Here is a 20,743-nt window from a genome sequence, read left to right on the forward strand (position 1 = left end):
ACTATTCTAATACGTTAATCACTAAAATCGAATAATTTCCAGTTGCAGAACCTTTCCAGCACGGCCAAGACAGCCACAGGTTCCAGCCGGAAGTTTGGGCGGGGCCGCAGATCCACAATATGAGTAGGGGCGTGGTTATGCCTGCGGGCATGAAATCGCTGTGGCGCATGGCTCTGGGCTTGGCAGACATCCAGTAAAGGTAGACATCAGAAATGTTTCATTGCGGTGTTCCGGGATCAGGGCTGATAAAACTCGCAAAGAATCGAATTTACAGGAGTAAAGACGAGATGAGAAGCTACAGGGGTACACTACAGAATCGCAACACTTTATCAGAGTGAAAGTTGTTTTCAATCTCGAGTGCCATCTAGTGACTAATAGTGGGAACAATACGCAGCACTGACGCACTGTATGTGAGATTCAACTTATTTCCATAAACGTTTGCCAAATGACTTTATCATGTGAAAGTTGTTTTCAGACCTACAGATAAATTAACTGTTAAACATTGACAACTAAGTAAAAACAATTAACATTAAGATTGCTGTTACCTTCAAAACAAAATCTTTATATTTTCATGTGAAAACAGATGTGACTGTGACAACTGCCTCTGCTCTTTTGTAAAACATTACTGCATCAAACATATTTTTCCCCTCCAGTCTAGTGTACCCATCATTTATCAGATCAATAACACTTGATATGAATTGTTTTAATTTTAATATGTGGATACACTGAACGATAGACCTAAGGACACATAAGATGGCAATCATTTGACTTCTTGAGCACTTAACCTTTGCTGTAAAGTGTATTTTATATTTAGATGAGTCAGGGGGTGTGTGACACTGCAGTGTCTGTGTTTGAGAAATGTAATCCATGGGGGTGGGCATAAAGTGAAAAACGTCCCTAGTAAACCCTTCCCATTGCTCCTTGTTTTCATTTTCCTCCTTTTCCTTCACCCTGTGCCACCTGTCTGTCCAGAATACCTGACCATGTCAAATGTAAACACAGCAGCGATGGATCCCACCAAGATGGGGGTCGGCCGGGCGATTGCTGTGCTGACTTCAGGTGGCGATGCCCAAGGTATGCCGGAAGTAGAGTTTGGTAGTTCTTTAATTTTCTGCTGCTCTTTTACAGACTTTTTTATGGCAACCCTGACACCCAAGTGTCTATAGAGATAGTATGGTGGTATCTGAGAGGGTGTCTAAAGAAAGCAGAGAGGTGTTAAAAAAGTTAGAGAGAGAACTTATAGTGTTCAAAACAACACAGCCAAGTTTGCATGGATTTGCTTTCTATAAAATGCATTTATTGCGCTTTAAAATTATATAATGTAAGGAGTTTAAAATAAAAAGAAATGATTGATAAACTGACAGTGGCACATATCTATTTTCTTGTTTGATTTGCTGATTTTTGGTTGACTGAGTTCAATATAGCCTTGTACCTGCTCCTGTTCCCTGTCTCCGTTTTCGCAATAGAGAGCTAAGTTTAACACCATTGACCTTCTGTAGTCACAAAAGGTTATATAGACAACCTTTTCTTATTTCTGCAAACCCTGTGATTTTTTTTATATCTAGAAGATTTATTTAATTTAGCCGGTCATATAGGGCCTAACAATTGCATTTGAATAAATAACTCCATAATCCTTGAAAAAATGGTAATATGTGGATAGATACAAGACAAACACAAGATGACAATGATTTGATTTATTAAGCCTGCAACCTTTTGCAGTGAAATTCAAGTTGATATTTATATTTAGATGAGTCAGTCTTTTCACAGCTGCTATTGAAACTAGATACCATGACTTGCTTTTGTACGCAGTCGAAACACCTTGAACTTTAGTTCACAACATGCAGTGGAAAGGAGTAATAAGATGACCTCATGCTCAGTAATAACACAATCTGAAGATGAGGAACTGAGATGTCATGTGAGGTTAGAGCTTACAGCAGACCCTCTCATTTTCTAGGGGCCCAAAAGGGGGTATGCTGGGGTTGGTACACTACGAGATGGGGGATGGAGGTGGTGCATACTGATCAAATGTATACGTTAAATTAAACATAAAGTAAATTTGGGTGAAAGTGTCAAAAAGTGTAAATGTTTGTGTTTTGCAGGAATGAATGCAGCAGTGAGGGCCACTGTCAGGGTAGGCCTGTACACGGGAGCTAAAGTCTTCTTCGTGCATGAGGTATGTTATTATATACGAGAGTCTATTTATAAGAATAATAAGTAGTAGCATGCGTCTTGTGTTAGTAGAGTGAAATGAGAGTGTATATTAGCCTTAACCAGTGCTTGTTGAAGTCTGTTATTAAAGGGATAGTTCACCCAAATTTACAAATTCCCTCATTATATTTTCACTGCCATGTCATTTAAAACCTGTATATGACTTTTTCTTGTGGAACACAAAAGAAGATATTTTGAGAAATATCTCAGTGGTTTTGTGTCCATGCACTGACATGGGAGCCAATGCTGTTTGGTTTCCAACATTTTTCAAATATCTATACTTTTGGGTCATACAGGTTTAAAATGATATTTCAGTAAATGATGAAAGAATTGACATTTTTGGGTGAACTATGAAAATAATATTTCAGTAAATGATGAAAGAATTTACATTTTTGGGTGAACTATCCCTTTAAGTGCAAAAAGCATAATAAAAAACTACAGAAAAGAGCCCTGTTGTAATTTGTTCAAATGTTATGGATGTTCACTGTGCGCAGGGCTATCAGGGATTGGTTGATGGAGGGGATCACATTCGTCCTGGTACCTGGGAGAGTGTGTCCATGATGCTACAGCTGGTGAACCTACACTTACGGACACTAGAATTGATAATAATGTCTTTTATTTTATAGAGCATCCTGATTGTGTCTTGTCTTTAAAGGGTGGTACAGTCATTGGCAGTGCCCGATGTATGGATTTCCAGGTCAGGGAGGGGCGTTTGAAAGCTGCCTACAATCTTGTCAAACTGGGCATCACCAACCTTTGTGTTATCGGTGGTGATGGCAGTTTAACTGGTGCTAACATATTTCGGACCGAATGGAGCGACTTACTGAAAGATCTGGTTGCCAAAGGTAAGAATCTTTTACCACATGAAAATACCAACGTGTAATCCATACCAAAGATATTCTTAAAGGGATAGTTCACCCAAAAATGAAAATTCTGTCATTTACTCACCCTCATGTCATTTCAATCCTGTATGACTTTTTTCTTCTTCAGAACACAAAAGAAGGTGTTTTAACAATGCATATGTAACTTTATTACACTGATAAAGATTCTGATTCTGCTTCCAATTGTTGTATGCTGTATGCTTCTATTCGCACGCAGGTCGTATTACCAAGGAGGAAGCCAAAAATTCATCTCATCTGAACATTGTGGGCATGGTGGGATCTATCGACAACGACTTCTGCGGAACGGACATGACCATCGGCACAGACTCTGCCCTGCATCGTATTATCGAGGTGGTGGACAGCATCACCACAACGGCACAGAGGTTGTGAACATGAGCACCTAGTCAACATTTAGGGATGTTTAATGAATATATTCAAATTATGATGCTTTTGCTGTTCTTTAAAGCCACCAACGTGCATTCATCCTGGAGGTCATGGGAAGACATTGTGGGTAGGACTACATACATTTTTGTAAAGATTTCATATGAAACTGTTTGAGAGGTGGTACAGTTTGTGTATTTCACCGACGTTGTGTGTGTTTTAGGTACTTAGCTCTGGTTACTGCTCTTGCCTGCGGTGCTGATTGGGTATTTATACCCGAGATGCCCCCGGATGATGGGTGGGAGGATCACTTGTGCAGAAGACTCACGGAGGTACAAAGAAACGTACAACACACATTAGTAAAACATACTATAGTTTATAAAGGTATTCAATCGGTAATATGTCAAATAAAGGAGCATTTTGACATGTTATGGCATCTGCTCCTAACAGACCAGAAACATGGGTTCTCGTCTCAATGTGATCATTGTGGCTGAGGGAGCAATTAATAAAGAAGGAAAGCCAATCACCTGTGACCACCTAAGAGAGGTAACTTATCCAAAATTGTATTATGGTCAGGTACTGACATATTATGGTGCAGTATTTTAGTAAACACATTAATGTCTATTCTTTTTTGTACAGTTGGTGACAAAGAGGCTGGGCTTTGATACTCGTGCCACTATCTTGGGTCATGTGCAGAGAGGCGGCACACCCTCAGCGTTTGACAGAGTGCTTGTGAGTTCATCATTTTTCTTTTTCAGTCTTTATCTCTGTCTCTCGCTCTGATGTCTTTCACCCTGTTTTGTTATATCAGGGCAGTAGAATGGGGGTGGAGGCCGTGATGGCGTTGCTAGAAGCGACTCCAGAAACCCCTGCCTGTGTGGTCAGTCTGTCTGGAAACCAAGCTGTCAGACTTCCTCTGATGGAGTGTGTGCAAGTGGTGTGTAAACCGTGATCTTACTGTATGTAGTGATCTTACTTTTAAAGGTCACTCGGTTTCTTTCTTTTTGCTGGCGAATAAGTATGCAACAAAATAATATGATAAACTGTGTTGTAAGGATATGGATACGGCAGGATTCTTCTTTCACGTAAATCTAGTTGGAACATTTTTTTTACATTTTATAAAAACATGACTTATTTTTAATATTAAAATACATATTTGATATAAAATATAATTTTAATAGATAGTTCACCTAAGAATAAAAATTGTTTATCCACCCTCATGCCCTTTAATACCTGTATATGACTCTTATTTATATGAAACACAAAAGAAGATATTTTGAGAAATGTCTAGGAGCCAGTGTTGTGTGGTTGCCAGCGTTCTTCAAAATATTATCTTTTGGGTTCGGTGGAAGAAAAAGTCATACAGGTTTCGAATGACATGAAGGTGAGTAATTGATTAAATCATTTTTATTTATGGGTGATCTTATGGGTGATTTTTTTCAAATCTTGTGTGCTGTATATAAGGGTCAGAAAGACAGACTGTATGCCATAAATGTTTTTCTGTTTCATAAAATTCTCTTTTTTTTTTTAGACTAAGGACGTCACAGTTGCTATGAAAGAACGACGATTTGATGACGCTGTGAAACTCAGGGGAAAGTATGTTGAAGAAAAGTCCGTCTGCCTGTTCTTTAACATTTAATTGTTTCGCTTTATGAATTTACATCATGACTCTCTAATGAAGCGAAAATATGTCTCTGCAGGAGTTTTGAAAATAACTGGAACACGTATAAACTCTTGGCTCATGTGCGGATCCCAGACACCAAGGTGAGCAGAATCTAAATGAAAGGAATGGAGAATGTTTTTGTTATATTTATTAATAATAATCAAGTATGCTTCTACTTTGTGCTGTTCATCTCTTTCTTTCTTTAGAGCAACATTAATGTGGCTATTTTGAACGTGGGTGCTCCCTGTGCTGGCATGAACGCTGCTGTGCGTGCGGCTGTCAGGATTGGCATCATCCAGGGCCACAACATGCTTGCGGTTCATGATGGCTTTGAGGGCCTGGCAGAGGCAAAGGTAAGCAGTTTAATCGGCTTGTCTAAGGACATTGTTCTATGATGTTCACAATTTGAGCACAGATTTTGCTCATGTTTGTGCGATTTATTGTTAGATTGAGCCTATTACCTGGAACACTGTTGGAGATTGGACAGGAAATGGTGGCTCTGTGTTGGGCACCAAAAGGTATTTGGACTTATGTAGAAAAGTGGTGGGTCACGTTTGTTCTGATAATGTCAACATTTATTAAAAAGGGTCATTTTGGTCATTAAGGTAATTTTGTTAAAGGTCCAGTGTATGAAATTTAGAAGCATCTAGCGGTGAGGTTGCGAATTGCAAACAACGGCTCACTCCACCCCCTCTCTTTTTCAAAGCACTATGGTGGCTGACACAGACAAAGATGTTGTCACGTTTTCACTTCTTTGCTCTGTAGAGTGTTTAGGGCTACTGTAGAAACAACATGGCTAATACCACGTAAGGGGACCCGCGGTGTATGTAGATAGAAACATTATGTAAGGTCTTTATACACCTCTGAAGACATAGTTACGTATATTATATTGCATTTCTGTCAATAGATCCTCCAAAAAATTACACACTGGACCTTTAACTTTTCTATGATGATAAATGTGCTGGGTTGTACTGTCGCCACTTGGGTCCAATGTTAAATCTTCTATACTGTATAAACCAGTCGGGAATCTGTGCTTTAGATTCATGTCTTGATCTTTCTCAATAAAGATGATCTACATTTCTGCATCATCTGAAAATGTTTCCTTTTCTCCTTTGCTTGTGCAGAGTATTACCTGGAAAGTACTTGGAGGAGATTAGCTTAAATATTGCCAAGTACAATATTCACGCTCTGGTCATTATTGGGGGTTTTGAGGCAAGTGACCCCAAATATCCTGAAGAAAAGTTATTGTACTTATTTACAGGAATGCATTCAGTAAACATGTTGCATTAAAAGCTGCCATCTTCCTGATCTTCCATTTTCAGGCGTTTTCAGGTGGCCTGGAGTTGGTTCAAGGCAGAGAGAAGTATGAAGAGTTGTGTATTCCCATGGTGGTCCTTCCAGCTACCGTATCTAACAACGTTCCTGGCTCAGACTTCAGCATTGGAGCCGACACGGCCCTCAACGCCATCACCACGGTTAGCAAAATAACAGACACTGTGAACAAAGTAAAAATCAAGTTGGCCATGTCCTCATACAAGCTCTTATTCCTCTGTAGACTTGTGACAGGATCAAGCAGTCTGCAGCTGGCACTAAGCGACGTGTGTTTATTATTGAGACTATGGGAGGATACTGTGGCTATTTAGCTACGATGGCTGGTCTCGCTGCAGGAGCAGATGCTGCTTATATATATGAAGAGAAATTTGCCATTCGGGACTTAGAGGTAATTAGAAAAAACTTATAACATTTGTGGACTCCAGAGTTAATGAATGTCACAATTGAATGGATTTGTTTGAATTTACCCAATATTTTGTTTTATAGGCAAATGTTGAGCATCTTGTTGAGAAGATGAAAACCACAGTTAAGAGAGGATTAATTCTCAGGTTTGACATTTAAATAAAAAAAGAGTTTTAGCTTGATTTTGCTTTTAAGATGAAAATTTTCTTTTTTGGACGAAACACCAACTGGGGATCTCATCATCATCCTCATCATCATCATATGTTGTAGAAATGAGAACTGCAATTCTAACTACACCACTGACTTCATCTTTAACCTGTACTCAGAGGAAGGAAAGGGCGTATTCGACTGTCGTAAGAACGTCCTTGGCCATATGCAGCAGGTAAGATTATCACAAACCCTGTGAACTCTTTTGATTCACTCGAACTCACTTGAATTGACATTTAACATGTTTTTTGTTTTTAGGGTGGCACCCCTACCCCTTTTGACAGAAACTTTGCCACCAAGATGGGTGTTAAGTCTGTGCTCTGGCTAACAGAGAAACTGAAGGGGTGCTATAGACATGGTGAGTCAATTCATTAAGTTCATTCAATTCATTCATTATTATGTTATATAATTCAGTTATTGTTTATAACCAGAACGTTTTGTGAACTTTTTTTACTTGATGTACAGGACGAATCTTTGCCAACACCCCAGATTCTGCGTGTATGTTGGGAATGAGAAAGAGAGGCCTGATGCTACAGCCTCTGGCTGAACTTAAGGAACAAACAGATTTCGAGTAAGAACCAATGATTCATGATTCATAATCTTGTTTTTGTGACATCATTCATTACTGTATCATGAAAACATACCTAATGTTACTTTCTCCTCCAAAAATCACCCTTATCTCTTTCTCCAAGGCACCGTATACCAAAGAGCCAGTGGTGGTTGAAGCTGAGGCCTATTATGAAGATCTTGGCCAAGTATAAGATTAATCTGGACACCTCTGAGCATGCTCTGATGGAACATGTCATCAGTGAGAAGCCTCCAGTACGCATGACCCTCTAGAAGTAATGATGAGCAAGAATAATGGACATGTTTTGACTACACCGCGAATCATTTTGCAAACATGGAATTATTGGTGACTTTGAATGTTTGAAATCTTTTTCGTCTTATTATCTACTTCTAATTATTTATTCACCTATCTCTCTTATTCTTTTCTGTAGTTTGTATGAAGAGCATCTGTGGTGACAGGGTAATATTGTACTGTCAATATCTGAATTAAAATAGTCTTACTATGAAGTATCTTTGTCTGTTTATATAGGCCTACAAGTACAAGACCATATTGCTTAAATGGATAGTTTACCCAAAAATAGTCATCATTTACTTGCACTCATGCCATTTAAAACCTTTATGACTGTGGAATGACTTTTTGTGTAACACAAAAGAAGATATTTTGAGAAATGTCTCTGATTTTGTGATCATACAATAGAAGTCAATGGGGGCCAGTGTTGTTTAGTTGGCAGCATTCTTCAAAATATCTTCTGTGTTCTACAGACTTGCATAGGAAATGAAGTACAAAGATGATTACATACAGATTGTGTATTGACGTAAATTACTGACAAAAACCTTCCATGAATCTCCATTCAAAGGACATTGTTCACCACCAGATGTCAGTCATGAATGATTCATCCTCGACTTGCTGTGAATAAATCTATCCGTATATTTATCTTAGTCAATTTACAGTTGAGCTAACCCTCCAGTTTGTCTTGGTATACATGCACTGTTTAACTGGGATGCTTTTATAAACTTACAAACAATCCTTGGCTGTTACATTTATTCTGCAGTTTTGAGGCTTTTTGCATTTAGAAAGACCGTCTTAGTAACTGTGAAATAAAACAAGAAACATCAATAAAGACAAAAAAAGAAATAAATACATTTACAATGCATGACGAAAACATTTCTTGGAAAAACCTTTATTTTGACATGCAGTTACGCGTCAGCCATTGCAGTAGCCGGAAGTTGAGCGGATCAACTTCAGAGGGTATCAAGAGGTCGCTGAGGAGTGTGGGACGGTGGCGGTCTGTGTTAATGTCTGCCTAATCATTGTAAGGTGCGTGTCCCCTGTGTCCGTCGCCCGTTTAGGAATGCACCTTCTGACATATCTGCTCGTGTAAAACGCGAGGAAGATAACGTTACTTCAGTAGCGAAATCGCTATTTTCAGCGCTTGCGCTGTTATTTTCGTCCGTCGGTTCACAAACGTTGGAGCTTGCGCCGTAATTGTCGATGCATTGGTAGCTAGCCAGCTTGCTAGCAGGAGAACTAGCCCATTCGGTGGCTAGCCAGCCATCTCGAACTCTGAGCTGACGCTACCTTACGTCTAGTAGGTTAACAGGTTTTTCAACCGGACCGTTTAGACACTTAAGGCTACTGTGCATATCCTGGTGTATTAGCGAACTACTCGATCAGCTAAAAGGGTGACTCGTGGGGGGCAGGGAGAGAACGACGGAGGCGCAGTGAGCCAGGAGCGGCCGATGAGTTCAGACCAGGGCGGAGAGCCGCAGCTGCAGGAGGAGGCTGAGCCGGGACCCAAAACCCGTGGGGAGGACGAGATCACACCCGGGACCGGGGGAGACTCAGGCGTCATGGTAAGTCCAGGCCTCTTGGTTCGTTAGCGCCCTCACGCCCCCCTCCCCAACAGGATGATCAGTCTTTGGCCGTTGCCCTTCTTAAAAATAGGGTCATAGTATGATCGCTCGCTATATAAGGCCATCAGTCGGTTTACACAGCGGAGCTGCAAGCTTTGACATCACCTAAATTACAAACTGGCCGGGGCGTTGAAGACTCTTTCTGTCGGCAATTGACAGGACGATTCATTAATCTCTTAGCTGGCCTACATACGAAAGCCATCTCGAATCTGCGGCTCAACTTTGTTAGGGGCATCATGTTTGTGGTTTTAAGATAGCTGCTCTCTCCCCTTCTCCCTCTATCACGTACAGACGTGCTGTTTGCTGATTAGGCTGTCAAGCACGACAGGAGTTTAGCCGGCTAAGTTATTAGCCCATATGCTAGCAAAATACACGGATAAGAGCAGTTTGTTCAACCTTTACAAACGAATGACCTAATTGGTTTAGGGAAACTGATTTAAGTCTACTCCATTCAATAGCAACCCTGGTGTGATTCATAAGCATTCCACAAAAATGTATTCAGCGGCCTCGTTTCATAAGCTTATTCACGCAGTCATGTGACACACATGAGCTGTGATCTCAACGAGTTAAAACCAACCAGCTTGATTTGAGTTGTATTAAAACAATCAAAATGGTTTCAGTCTGTGTTGGTTATAAGCCGACGTCCTTTTAAATGCATTAATGAAACCTTTCCTGCTCTTCTGGGTTGGGAGTACCCGCGGCAACTTTGTTTTTCGGAGAACGTGTCGGTTTTCGGCCCAAATAATCAATTTCTGATTGACATCGTCCAGAAATACTTGACATGTGCTTTTGGGCGGGTATCATAAAGGGTCTTCTAGTGTTTGTGTTCGAGTCACCCCAAGCCCAACAGCTGTTTTTGAAAGCGTTTGTATGAAGAATGTGTGTTTTGTGGCAGGTGGTTGTTCCCAATGGCGCCCCCGTGGGCATGTGAAGTGATCGGGTGTTGTTTAGCAAAAACGTTGTCGTAATTGCACATATGTAAACAGAGAGCTGTTGTTTTGAGGGTCCGTTTAAATCTGTTTCAGAATGCATTTAATACAGTAAAACAATAACATTTTGTGTTCGTAACCAAGAAGGTTTTAGTGGTCTGGAAAATTATACAAAACCATTGTAAATACGTTATTTGCTATTGCAAGAAAATGAGATTTATTTCTGTGTCTGGCCATCGATGTGCGATGTACCTGCGGAGACACCACGCGATGCGAACTTGACTGACGTGCCTCGCGGGTGACGCAAAACATCGCTTTGGCGGTTCATGTGCGGAAGACACGAGCCCATGTGCTTCTGCTAGCCTAGCTTTGCTTTTGTGTGTTTTGAATGAAGTTTTTTACTAACGCTGGACTAAAGCGAAAGCTACAGTTTGGTCCAGTCTAGCCTGGAGCGGCGTGACAGAGATATCGAGATATACCGCTTTAACAACTTTGCATCACGTAAGTTTAAATAGGCGGAAAGGAAATGTTGTTATTTCTTGAGGTGAGTGGGGAACTGTCGTATCCCGTGTTCTTTTTTTTTTTTTTTTAGAAATAGTCCACGGCGCAAAACCTGTTGTTTTATTTATGAATGGAGTGCATCTGTGGACAAGGTATCATTATTTGTGTCGTGGTTTGTTAATGGTACTTTAAAAATCATTATTGATTGAAGTGCGGTGAGGTTAAACAATCCTCACTAGGTAGTACCTCTTTAGATTTTAGGTTGTTTTTGAGGTGAGGTGACGTGATGTCAAGGAAACACCTGTTAAGTGGTCTTGTCGGTAAAATCGCTGTCACTCACGACAAGTAAACAAACCCTGAGGTCATGGCAACAACAGGACTTTTGGCTCTTCAATGAGGGATGTCAAGATCCCTAATGTATGTTTTAACACAGGCCTACATTATTAAACGTCTTCTGTCGATTACCTGTTAGTGATTTTTTTGTGCAGGTCACTGCTAAAGGAGCTGGTCTAAACCCTAATGCCAAGGTGTGGCAGGAGATCCCTGCAACACAAACTGAGGCTCCTGTGGATGACACTGAGGCAACCCCCTGGTCCCAGAACAATATGGCCGAAGGTGATAGAAATGTCCACCTCTTTTTTACTTTGTTTGTTCATATTTGACCCAACCATGTGTTGAAACAACCCAGCATTTTCTAGTGTAAGGATGTTTTTAGGACTATGGTAATTTTGTACAAAATAAAATCACAATCCTGATCTTTATCTCTATAACAAAAATCTAAAATTTGCCATATAGAGATTCATTTTCTGTGAATTTTTAAAATATTGAGACTGAAGTATACACTGATTTTATTATTTACTTTAAATATGTTACATGAAAAAGTAGTGTTTATAAAGGTCTTTAAATTGTAGCCTAACTTGAACGACCCGCAGATTGTTACATAGCTTAACTTGTTTAATTATCATAATAGAGGAGAGTATGTTCTTCTATTTATTTTGCTGTTTATCTAATTGATTTATTTTAATGTTCACTTAAATACTTCTGAAGGTAAACAATACATGCCTGGTTTTACCACCTCAGAGGACAACAGCACTTCTAGCACTGTAGTGGGTTTGGTGAACGGTATGGACCCACCTGACCAAAGCTTCCCGGTTTGTGAGCAGACTACAGCAACCAGTGGTATGTATACAAAAATATCACTTGCGTTCCTATTATGATAGTATACATTCAGAGGCTATGTATAAGAAATTATACACTTGTACTGTCCAGGGGTTTAAGTTAACAAGCATGTATTGGGATTGTCTTGTAACTCACTTACCATGTAATGTTATTGCATTGTTTGTACATAGTTGAGTCCAAACTCCCCGAGGAACAGCCTCTCTCTGAGGAGTCTTTGCGCGAGTCTCTCAAAAAAGAACTGGAGTTTTGTTTCTCCAGGTAAGTGCAGTCTTGTAATGCAGTTTAAGCGTTCATTTTAATGTAAGTAAACGGCACTTTACAGCCACTCTCAATCCATTAACTGCTTTTCTGGTGCTTCTTACATTCCGAAGGGAGAACTTATCTAAGGATCTTTATCTAATATCTCAAATGGACAGCGACCAGTTTGTCCCCATTTGGACTATTGCCAGCATGGAAGGAATCAAAGTCCTCACAACTGACATGGACCTCATCTTGGATGTACTGCGATGTAAGCGTGTCATTTATGATTTTGTTCTTGTATTCTTTGTCATGGAGGCATTTCTTTGTCACTGTTTGATTTTGAACCCTTTCTACAGCGTCTCCTATGGTCCAAGTTGACGAGAAGGGCGAAAAAGTGCGGCCAAATCACAAGCGTTGCATCATCATCCTGCGAGAAGTCCCGGAAACAACACCTGTTGAGGTAACAGATATTGTCAAGATGTCTCCCCTACTATTACCTTAGAGGGCGCTTTTTATATACTGTACATATTCGACTGGGCTCAATTGATTAAATATTATTTATTTTAAAAAGTATTGTTCAGACCTCCGCCCCCCCAAAGCCGTTAACCTAGGGGAAACACTGCATTCTACGCTCACAGTATTGTTGGAATCTTTTACATGCATGTTTTTTTTTTGTACCAGGAAGTGGAAGCCTTGTTTAAGAATGACAACTGTCCTAAAGTAATAAGTGTGGAATTTGCACATAACAACAACTGGTACATTACATTCCAATCAGACACGGATGCTCAGCAGGTAGGAACATTTGTTTTACATCACTTTATTGGCGGATAAAAGAAATGCCTTGGAATTCAATCTGATGGTGTGTTTTTTTTCTCCTTACAGGCATACAGATATTTACGGGAAGAAGTAAAGATATTTCAGGGAAAACCAATCATGGTGTGTTCTTGAGTTTTATGACATTGTTTAGCATTAAAGGTGCACTCAGTGTTTAAGGACTGCAAGATAAAAGTAACTCAGAAAAAGTAGTATTTAGATGTTTATGAGATCCCAACATTAGCCCAGGAAGTTTGCATATGATTTTGTGAGTTTTTAGGAAACTAACTTGACCGAGTGCACCTTAAAGTACTTTTTCTATTTGTGCATCAGACGTTTTGTTGCCACATTATTTACGTTTTGGTTTTCTTTATCTTCAGGCCAGAATAAAAGCCATCAACACATTCTTTGCTAAGAATGGTTACCGCAGCCTGGACTGCAGTGTGTACCCTCAGCAATCTCCCACACAGTCCCAATACAGCTCTCCTCTCTTTATGCAACCTGTTTACAGCCCCCAGCAGCAGTACCCACTGTATGGCATCGTACCTCCTACCTGGACGCCATCTCCTACTCCGTACTTTGAGACTCCTCTGGTGAGTCTCGTTGTAAGGTTAACAAGTGTCAATAATTGGTATGCAATAAATGGCCTAAAATATTGACATTCATGAGCAAGTGTTCTTATCCAGAGGGAATTGCAAACTATTACAAATGCAGAGAATCTAACAGAAGATCAATCGCATAGACCTGACCATATTAGGAGTGGCGCATTGCAGGATTTCAAAATTAGAGTACTTTTGGTATATGTTTGGGATTTTATAAGAGGTAAACTTAAGATGCTTTGTTTCCACAGGCACCTTTTCCCAACAGTGGCTTCGTCAATGGCTTTAGCTCACCTGGACACTACAAAACTGGCTCAAATTCTCTCAACCTTAGCCGTCCCTTCAGCAGGAACCGGTAGGTCAAGCTGATAGGTCTTTTTCTGGTGTTTATTTTAGCATACTTTTAACCATATTGCTTTTATCTTGCCGATGTAAAGGTGATACCCATGTTTCTATGTTGTAGTAAGTTTATAACTTGCATTCAAGTACAAAGTTAAAGTTAGTGTGAGAATCTAGGTCACAGTAGATCACTTGGAAATTGTTTTTCTTACTGTTCCCACAGTGTACCACTCTATTCAAGAAAGAATGTAATAAATGCCTTCAGGTACATCTTTAAAAACTTAAAAATCATATCAACTCTATCATCAATCCATTCTTACCGCCCTCCCAGACATGGAAGTTATTAGCTTTGGTGTCTGGCAACTGAAATTGTTGTTGACTAACAAAAAGGTGTATGGGCCAAGGAAAATAATAAACTAATATGGTGATCAGCGATCAATAATCGAGTATTATATTATGTGGTTGTTGGGGATGTAGTGCCTCTTATTTCACTAATGTCCATTTACATTTCATATTTTTATAGTAAACTAACCTTTTTTTGTTTAAGAAACTTCATTACTCTGGGTCATATTTGAAACTTAAATCATTGTGCTAACAGATTTAAATGATCTCCTCCATGTTTTATTTCATCCGATGAAACTTTAGTATTTGATTGTTTTGAGGTGTCTTAACAATTGAGAACCGAAAAGTAACTGAAGAAATGCTTCAGGATATTGGTTCCCATACCATACTTTGACACATGTGATAGGAGGACAATAGGACAGAGCATTGTATTGTTGTAAAAAAGCAGTGTGAGTGAAGCAAACCGTTGTTGAACTTTCTATAATGGATAATATAATAACTTATCCACTGTGAGTCAACCACAAAAAACACAGAACCCACCAATTAAACTTTAATAAATGTATGTTCTTTCCAAAACTGAGATTAATCACAATTAAATAGTTTAACAATGAAAATAAATTCCAGGAAATATGTTATGATACCAGTGTCAGCTCACTGCCAGGAGAAGGTGAAGTGGTTTTAAAATCCAGAATTTGCCTGTTTCTCTGTTCATTTCTGTTGGTCTATTGCATGCTGCCTGAAAGATCTTCTCATATATCCACACAGACCTTGTTAAACAGAAATCTTTGACGGGAGACATTTTTGTAAACACCCTGATCTCACCCATACTACTTTGATTTGTGTAGGAACCACGTAAAGCCTCAGACGAGGGCTAATGATGGACTGTCTTCCTCTGTGTCCCCGGTGGCTCTTGTGGACGGACTGTCTGGCCTGCACAGTCCACAGCTTTCCAACAGCAGTGGGCCGGTGCTACAATCCACTGAGCTTAACTCCTCTTTCCCACAACTCTCTTCCAACGAGCCAATGGATGACATTACCTTGGGACGTGGCAGGTTTGTTTTGTTTTTAAATGAGAAAAAACAGATGTACTAATGACTTTTTTGTGGACTCAGCCTGCTAATGGCTCGCTTGTCATCAAGTCTGCAAATGAAACTAGGATAGAAAGACGTATTACAACGTTATACACTTCCTGTTGATTCATTTAGATGGCACATTTGTGGAATATCTTCTGAATAATTAAACATTCATTTCAGGAGAACAACGTACAGAGGCACTCGAAGGCGGCGAGAGGATGATCGTACAACAGTAATGCATTCATATAGTTTTTCTTCAGTTTACACAATGTTGCTTTCTAGTTGTGCCTTTTTAATGTCTTATTTTTTATTTCTTCAGAGACCAGTTCCTCTGTCTCAAGTAAAGGTCCCGCCCCCCAAGTTTGACCTGGCTGCCTCCAACTTCCCTCCACTGCCAGGCTGCTCTGCCAGCCCGCAGGGGGAGCCTGTATTGGAGAACCGCCTCTCTGATGTTGTAAGAGGCCTGAATAGGGACAAGGTTAGTTTGGAGCTTATAGATACATGTTGAGAGCTTTTTGCATGAGATTTCGATTAGTTCATTGCTTTTTCCTTATTTCTTTTAGCAACAGGATTCAAACAAAGAGTCCACTGTGAGTCCCACAGGCCTAGCCACAGAAGAAACTGTCTCTAGGTCCACCCAGCCTGTGGTCAAGACGACTGCACACATCCCTGACCCCATGACCTCCAAGTAAGCTTATGTTACATTCTGCAGGTTTACCATATGGTATCATCCAAAATCAACTAGCAGTAAACAGAAATTTTCAGCTCGCCCCATCAGGGCCTTATTGTTTTATAATTGTGTTTTGGCTTGATCTCTGTTACCTGTACGCCGTAGCTCGAACCACCTGGAAAAGAAACTGGAGAAGACGGATCCTCCTGTCAATAAAGAGGTGCCTGTCACTCCTTCTCCTGTCACAACGATGACACCCACCCCCTCCCAAACATCACCTGGCCCGAAGCTTCAGCCCAGCTCAGCCACTCCTACAGCCACCCAATCTAACACTGCCCCCTCCAGTACCCCAGCACTGGTGAGTTATAGCTCCTCACAGACTGTCAAATATATTTAGACAAGCCAAGTAAAGATGGTATTTGACCTTCTTTTAGAGCGGTCACGTAGAGTGCAGTGCATGCGCATTAACCCATGAACAATTTTCGACCTTTCCTGTTTTTCATCAGGAACCTCGCAAGCTCAGTTACGCTGAAGTATGTCAGCGACCACCTAAGGATCCCCCTCCTCCAGCAGTCACTACCAGCCCCAACAATGCAACCGCACATCCTCTTAGGGAGCTGCGTGTCAACAAGGTGGATGAGCAGCCCTCCAGCCCTGCAACTAAACAGGAACGGCCTCAGGAAACAGGGGGCAACTGCAAGGCTAAGGAGGGCCGGCCGGCCCGTGACCCCCAGGGCTTTTCTCGCAGCAACGGACCCCCCAGAGCCAACACGGGGGGATTCAAGCTACGAGAGCAGCAGAGACGCCCTCCATTCGGCCACCGCAGTTCCCCACAGGGAGGTTCCAGACACACTGGAAAAGAGCAGAACATCCCACCCATATCGCCAAAGTAAAGACTATGAAAAGAAATCCTTAATGTATGAATATTTACACACCTAAAATATATATGTAAATATATATATATATATATATATATATATATATATAAAGAGATGAAATATGATATATAAATCAATTTAAAATGGTATTCACCTCTCCTGCCTGGAGCACTTCCAGAGGAAAAGTCTCATGAAGTGACAATGCACAGACTGGGGTATCCAGGCAAACGGGCATCAGAAATCGGAAGCAGTACATGCTTGCTGAAAGACGCCATCAAATAGGAAAATAAACATTTTACGCTTCTAACTTGACAATGTCCCTTCAGAATGTAAATCCACGGTTTTTGTTTTTCTTGAAAGGAGGATCGTCTCTCAGCTCCTTTGGGGGAGGTAAAAAAGTGGGCGGTCTAATGACCCCGTTGATGAGATTGATTGGTTGTCTGCAAAGAGCATATGCACTAAGAAATGGAACATGCATAAAATATATGTCATGTACCTATACAAAGATATCACTTTGACATGCAACGATTCATCCTTTTTTGTTGTTTTGGTTGCTTCGGTTGCAATCGCAGGACGCTGGGGTGGTTTGACGGTGTAAATGAATCCTTGTTTGGAAGAATGTGGTTTGCCATAGAGTTGATTTAGTTTTGGGAAATAGATCCCAAATAGAATGTGATGCGTGCTTGAGTGGATAGTTTTGCAAGTAGCTTTAAGGGGTGACAGTGAGGTTTGGCGTTTTGCATTAGTTTGCGTGACATACTGTAGCTCGTGGTAATTCTATATGCTGTCGGAGCACTCTAATAAAAAAATAAAGAGCATTACACGCAGGATAAAGATCAGCTTAGGAACCTTTTTAATGATTCTAATATAAAGCCTGCTGTCACTTCATAAAGTTAAAGCGTGCCAGTTATGATCCTTGCTTGTCACTGATTTGCTGATGGGTGAATTTTTTTTATAGTTTAGAGTAACCAACAGCCTGTGAATGAGAACTTTTAACAGTCAGGTACATAGGCACTCAGATTCTTTGTCATCTCAGATTTGTCTGTTTATTTTTTGTATATTGTCCTCCCTGAACTGCTTTTGAGCATGCTCAAATATCCTGAGAATCAGGCCGTTTACTACGTTTACAGCATGGTGATGGTTTGGGCTGATGCAAGGCTTGTGCTTTCTTTTGGTGAGTTTTCTTTATAATTAGTCAGTTTAAGACTGTTTATGGATGGGGAGCACTGGATAGATTGGGTCAAGGAAGGTTAAAGCTTAGCTTGTTCAGTTCTATTTGTTATTGATGACCCTAAAACTGTTGGAATGACAAAATATGGTTACCACTGTTGTATCAGAACTTGCTGTATTTGTTTCTAAACTAGGGCTTATTCAGCGCATCCGTTTTGTTGGGACTTTGGTCATTTAGAAATAAGAATCTGCAGTAGTGGTCTGTGTTAATTTTAAAGGTGATTCATGATGTTTTGGTCATGCTCATATTTATGGCTCAGAGTGGATTCTCTGGCTGAGGATGACAAATTTCATTTCACTTTCCATTCCCTTTAGTTACAGCACCGTCACACTTTTATATGAACTTGCAATTTGGCAACGCTTTAATAATGTACATACCAGGCACAGTCATTTCATGCCATTTTGTAGTTATAGGTGACGAGGTTCGTAGGAGAATTGAATGTGTCCCCTGAATGTGTCCTCGTGAATTGTAATACAATTTCCTTATTTAAGATATTACGTTTCTTCCCTAAAGAGTGTTTTGACTGTAGGATAAATCTGGGGGAAAGTCCTCTTGTAATGATTTGAACAAGGTTTCTTATAGGTCTGCCATGGTAACGCGAGTGGCTTTATTGCTTTGCTGAAGCCAGCGTATTGATTCTGATAGGATGGCATGGGTTTGGCTAATTAGAAATTGACAGTTGCTTTGATAGATGGTACCTGACAGTGACTGAGCAATGCGAAAACCATTATCTGGAGGAATGCGAACGCGTTCACTACAAAAGAATGTGCTGTGATGAATTGGTGCTGTTATTTGAACGTTTAATCAGGAGGATACAGTATTGCTGATAAATTCTTTGTAAGTATTGCTTTTAAAAATGGATTTTAATTTATTTTAATTCTGCTGTCCATCCCCTACACGACCAATGTCCTTGTAATTGTTATCATGACCATGTACAATTAGACGTTGGGAGAAAAATCACCGATTTCAGCCGAGAAAATACTTGATGCATTTACTAGGAGCTTAGTAATGCGGTAAATAACAAATCACTGGGGCTTTTTTGTTTGTTTTCATTAATGAATATGAGCAGCTAGTGGTTTAGCATAATGAAATGCACTAACTTGTTAAAAAAAAAAACTTATTGTTATGTAATGTGAAATTATACTAGGAGCATAAGGTAATGATATTGTTGTCTACAGGCTTGCAAAAATTTGCAGAAAATAGCAAATTTCACTTTAATGTTTGGGTTATTACTGTTAATTGATTTAGGGGTTGGTGTGGCAAAGGGAATTATTATATAACAATGGATTGAAGTGTATGAGACACTAAATTCTAGCTGTCTGCATAAATTGTCACAAAAAGAAAATAAATTATTTTGTTTTGGCCTTACAGTTTTGGCTGGTTCATTTGCTGCATTAATTGTTGTTAATTGCACTGTTTTGCTTTTTAAACCGATTGGTAAGAGATTCATGTTTTTGTGTCAATAGACATTGTTAATAGACTATGTCTAATTTCTCTAAAGAAGGGCTTTTATCTGATAGTTTTAAATTCAGTTTCTGCAAATGTAGGAAATTGAAGAGAGGCTGAATTTGAAAGTTAACATTTTCACACAAAAGAAGACATTTTGATGAATGTATGACCACAAATGGTTCTGGGGCACTTTTGACTACCATTGTATTCCTACTATGGTAGTCAATGGGGGGCAAAATCTGTCTGGTTATAAGCATTCTTCCAAATATCTTTCTCTGTGAAAGCCATGTTCTTGGATATATTTTCTTTAAATTCTCAGACTATGATTACTTTCTAGGAGGGCCTCATGGTTAAAGATTTATTAGTATAACAAACTGTATAAGACTTGCAAGTGCATACAGTGTTGGGTAAATATGAGCTCAGATAAACTTGGTAACCAATGCCCATTTAAAGGGATACTTTACCCAAAAATGAAAATCCTGTCATCATTTACTCGCCTTCGAGTTGTTCCAAATCTGTATAAATTTCTTTGTTCTAACGAACACAGTGAAAGATATTTGGAAGAATGCTTGTAACCAAACAGATCTTGCCCCCCATGGACTCCCATAGTAGGACGTTTTACTTTATCGTTTTTTGTTCTGTTGAACAAAAGACATTTTGATGAATGTATGACAGCAAACAGTTCTGGGGCACTTTTGACAACCATTGTATTCCTACTATGGTAGTCAATGGGGGGGATCTGTCTGGTTATAAGCATTCTTACAAATATCTTTCTCTGTGAAAGTTAAAATTACAATTTTACATTAAGTTAGTGTGATCTCAGGTCACGTCACAGAATATGACTTGTTTTTATAACATTTTACAATAACAGGACAAAATGTCAGGACAGTGACATTCACTCAGGGACCCTCAGTACGGGGCTCATCATGTCTATATTTGGCATTG

The 20,743-nt window shown here is 39.8% G+C and overlaps 2 protein-coding genes across 3 annotated transcripts; both read left to right on the forward strand.

Moving 5' to 3' along the window:
• Nucleotides 1-972: 972 nt before the first annotated feature.
• Nucleotides 973-8,674, forward strand: pfkma (phosphofructokinase, muscle a). Its single transcript, XM_057319060.1, has 22 exons — nucleotides 973-1,074; nucleotides 2,100-2,173; nucleotides 2,703-2,780; nucleotides 2,864-3,053; nucleotides 3,307-3,472; nucleotides 3,556-3,600; nucleotides 3,694-3,802; nucleotides 3,921-4,016; nucleotides 4,110-4,202; nucleotides 4,282-4,407; nucleotides 5,002-5,066; nucleotides 5,171-5,234; nucleotides 5,340-5,486; nucleotides 5,581-5,651; nucleotides 6,258-6,345; nucleotides 6,456-6,608; nucleotides 6,689-6,853; nucleotides 6,952-7,013; nucleotides 7,138-7,249; nucleotides 7,333-7,432; nucleotides 7,540-7,645; nucleotides 7,767-8,674. Exons 1-22 carry the CDS (start codon nucleotides 984-986, stop codon nucleotides 7,912-7,914), a joined length of 2,349 nt encoding a protein of 782 aa, XP_057175043.1. The 5' UTR covers nucleotides 973-983; the 3' UTR covers nucleotides 7,915-8,674.
• A 203-nt stretch (nucleotides 8,675-8,877) lies between these two features.
• On the forward strand, nucleotides 8,878-19,719 carry LOC130545143 (la-related protein 4). Of its 2 annotated transcripts, XM_057319503.1 has the most exons (17): nucleotides 8,878-9,495; nucleotides 11,474-11,600; nucleotides 12,033-12,164; nucleotides 12,335-12,422; nucleotides 12,536-12,672; nucleotides 12,761-12,864; nucleotides 13,086-13,196; nucleotides 13,287-13,340; nucleotides 13,598-13,810; nucleotides 14,068-14,171; nucleotides 14,379-14,420; nucleotides 15,343-15,549; nucleotides 15,751-15,802; nucleotides 15,890-16,048; nucleotides 16,134-16,258; nucleotides 16,406-16,598; nucleotides 16,747-19,719. In XM_057319503.1, exons 1-17 carry the CDS (start codon nucleotides 9,382-9,384, stop codon nucleotides 17,131-17,133), a joined length of 2,349 nt encoding a protein of 782 aa, XP_057175486.1. In that variant the 5' UTR covers nucleotides 8,878-9,381; the 3' UTR covers nucleotides 17,134-19,719. The 2 variants fall into 2 exon arrangements, with proteins under 2 accessions (XP_057175486.1, XP_057175487.1); XM_057319504.1 differs by lacking the exon at nucleotides 14,379-14,420.
• The last annotated feature ends 1,024 nt before the right edge of the window (nucleotides 19,720-20,743 follow it).

Source organism: Triplophysa rosa, linkage group LG21, assembly GCF_024868665.1.
Source record: "Triplophysa rosa linkage group LG21, Trosa_1v2, whole genome shotgun sequence".
Classification (NCBI taxonomy): Eukaryota; Metazoa; Chordata; class Actinopteri; order Cypriniformes; family Nemacheilidae; genus Triplophysa; species Triplophysa rosa.

Coding starts and splice junctions, on each gene's coding strand:
- pfkma (XM_057319060.1), top strand. CDS start 984: ATGTCAAATGTAAACACAGCAGCGATGGATCCCACCAAGATGGGGGTC. Junction 3,473..3,555: donor ATCACCACAACGGCACAGAG/GTTGTGAACATG, acceptor TGTTCTTTAAAG/CCACCAACGTGCATTCATCC. Junction 3,803..3,920: donor TGTGCAGAAGACTCACGGAG/GTACAAAGAAAC, acceptor TGCTCCTAACAG/ACCAGAAACATGGGTTCTCG.
- LOC130545143 (XM_057319503.1), top strand. CDS start 9,382: ATGAGTTCAGACCAGGGCGGAGAGCCGCAGCTGCAGGAGGAGGCTGAG. Junction 11,601..12,032: donor CCAGAACAATATGGCCGAAG/GTGATAGAAATG, acceptor ATACTTCTGAAG/GTAAACAATACATGCCTGGT. Junction 16,259..16,405: donor CCTGACCCCATGACCTCCAA/GTAAGCTTATGT, acceptor TGTACGCCGTAG/CTCGAACCACCTGGAAAAGA.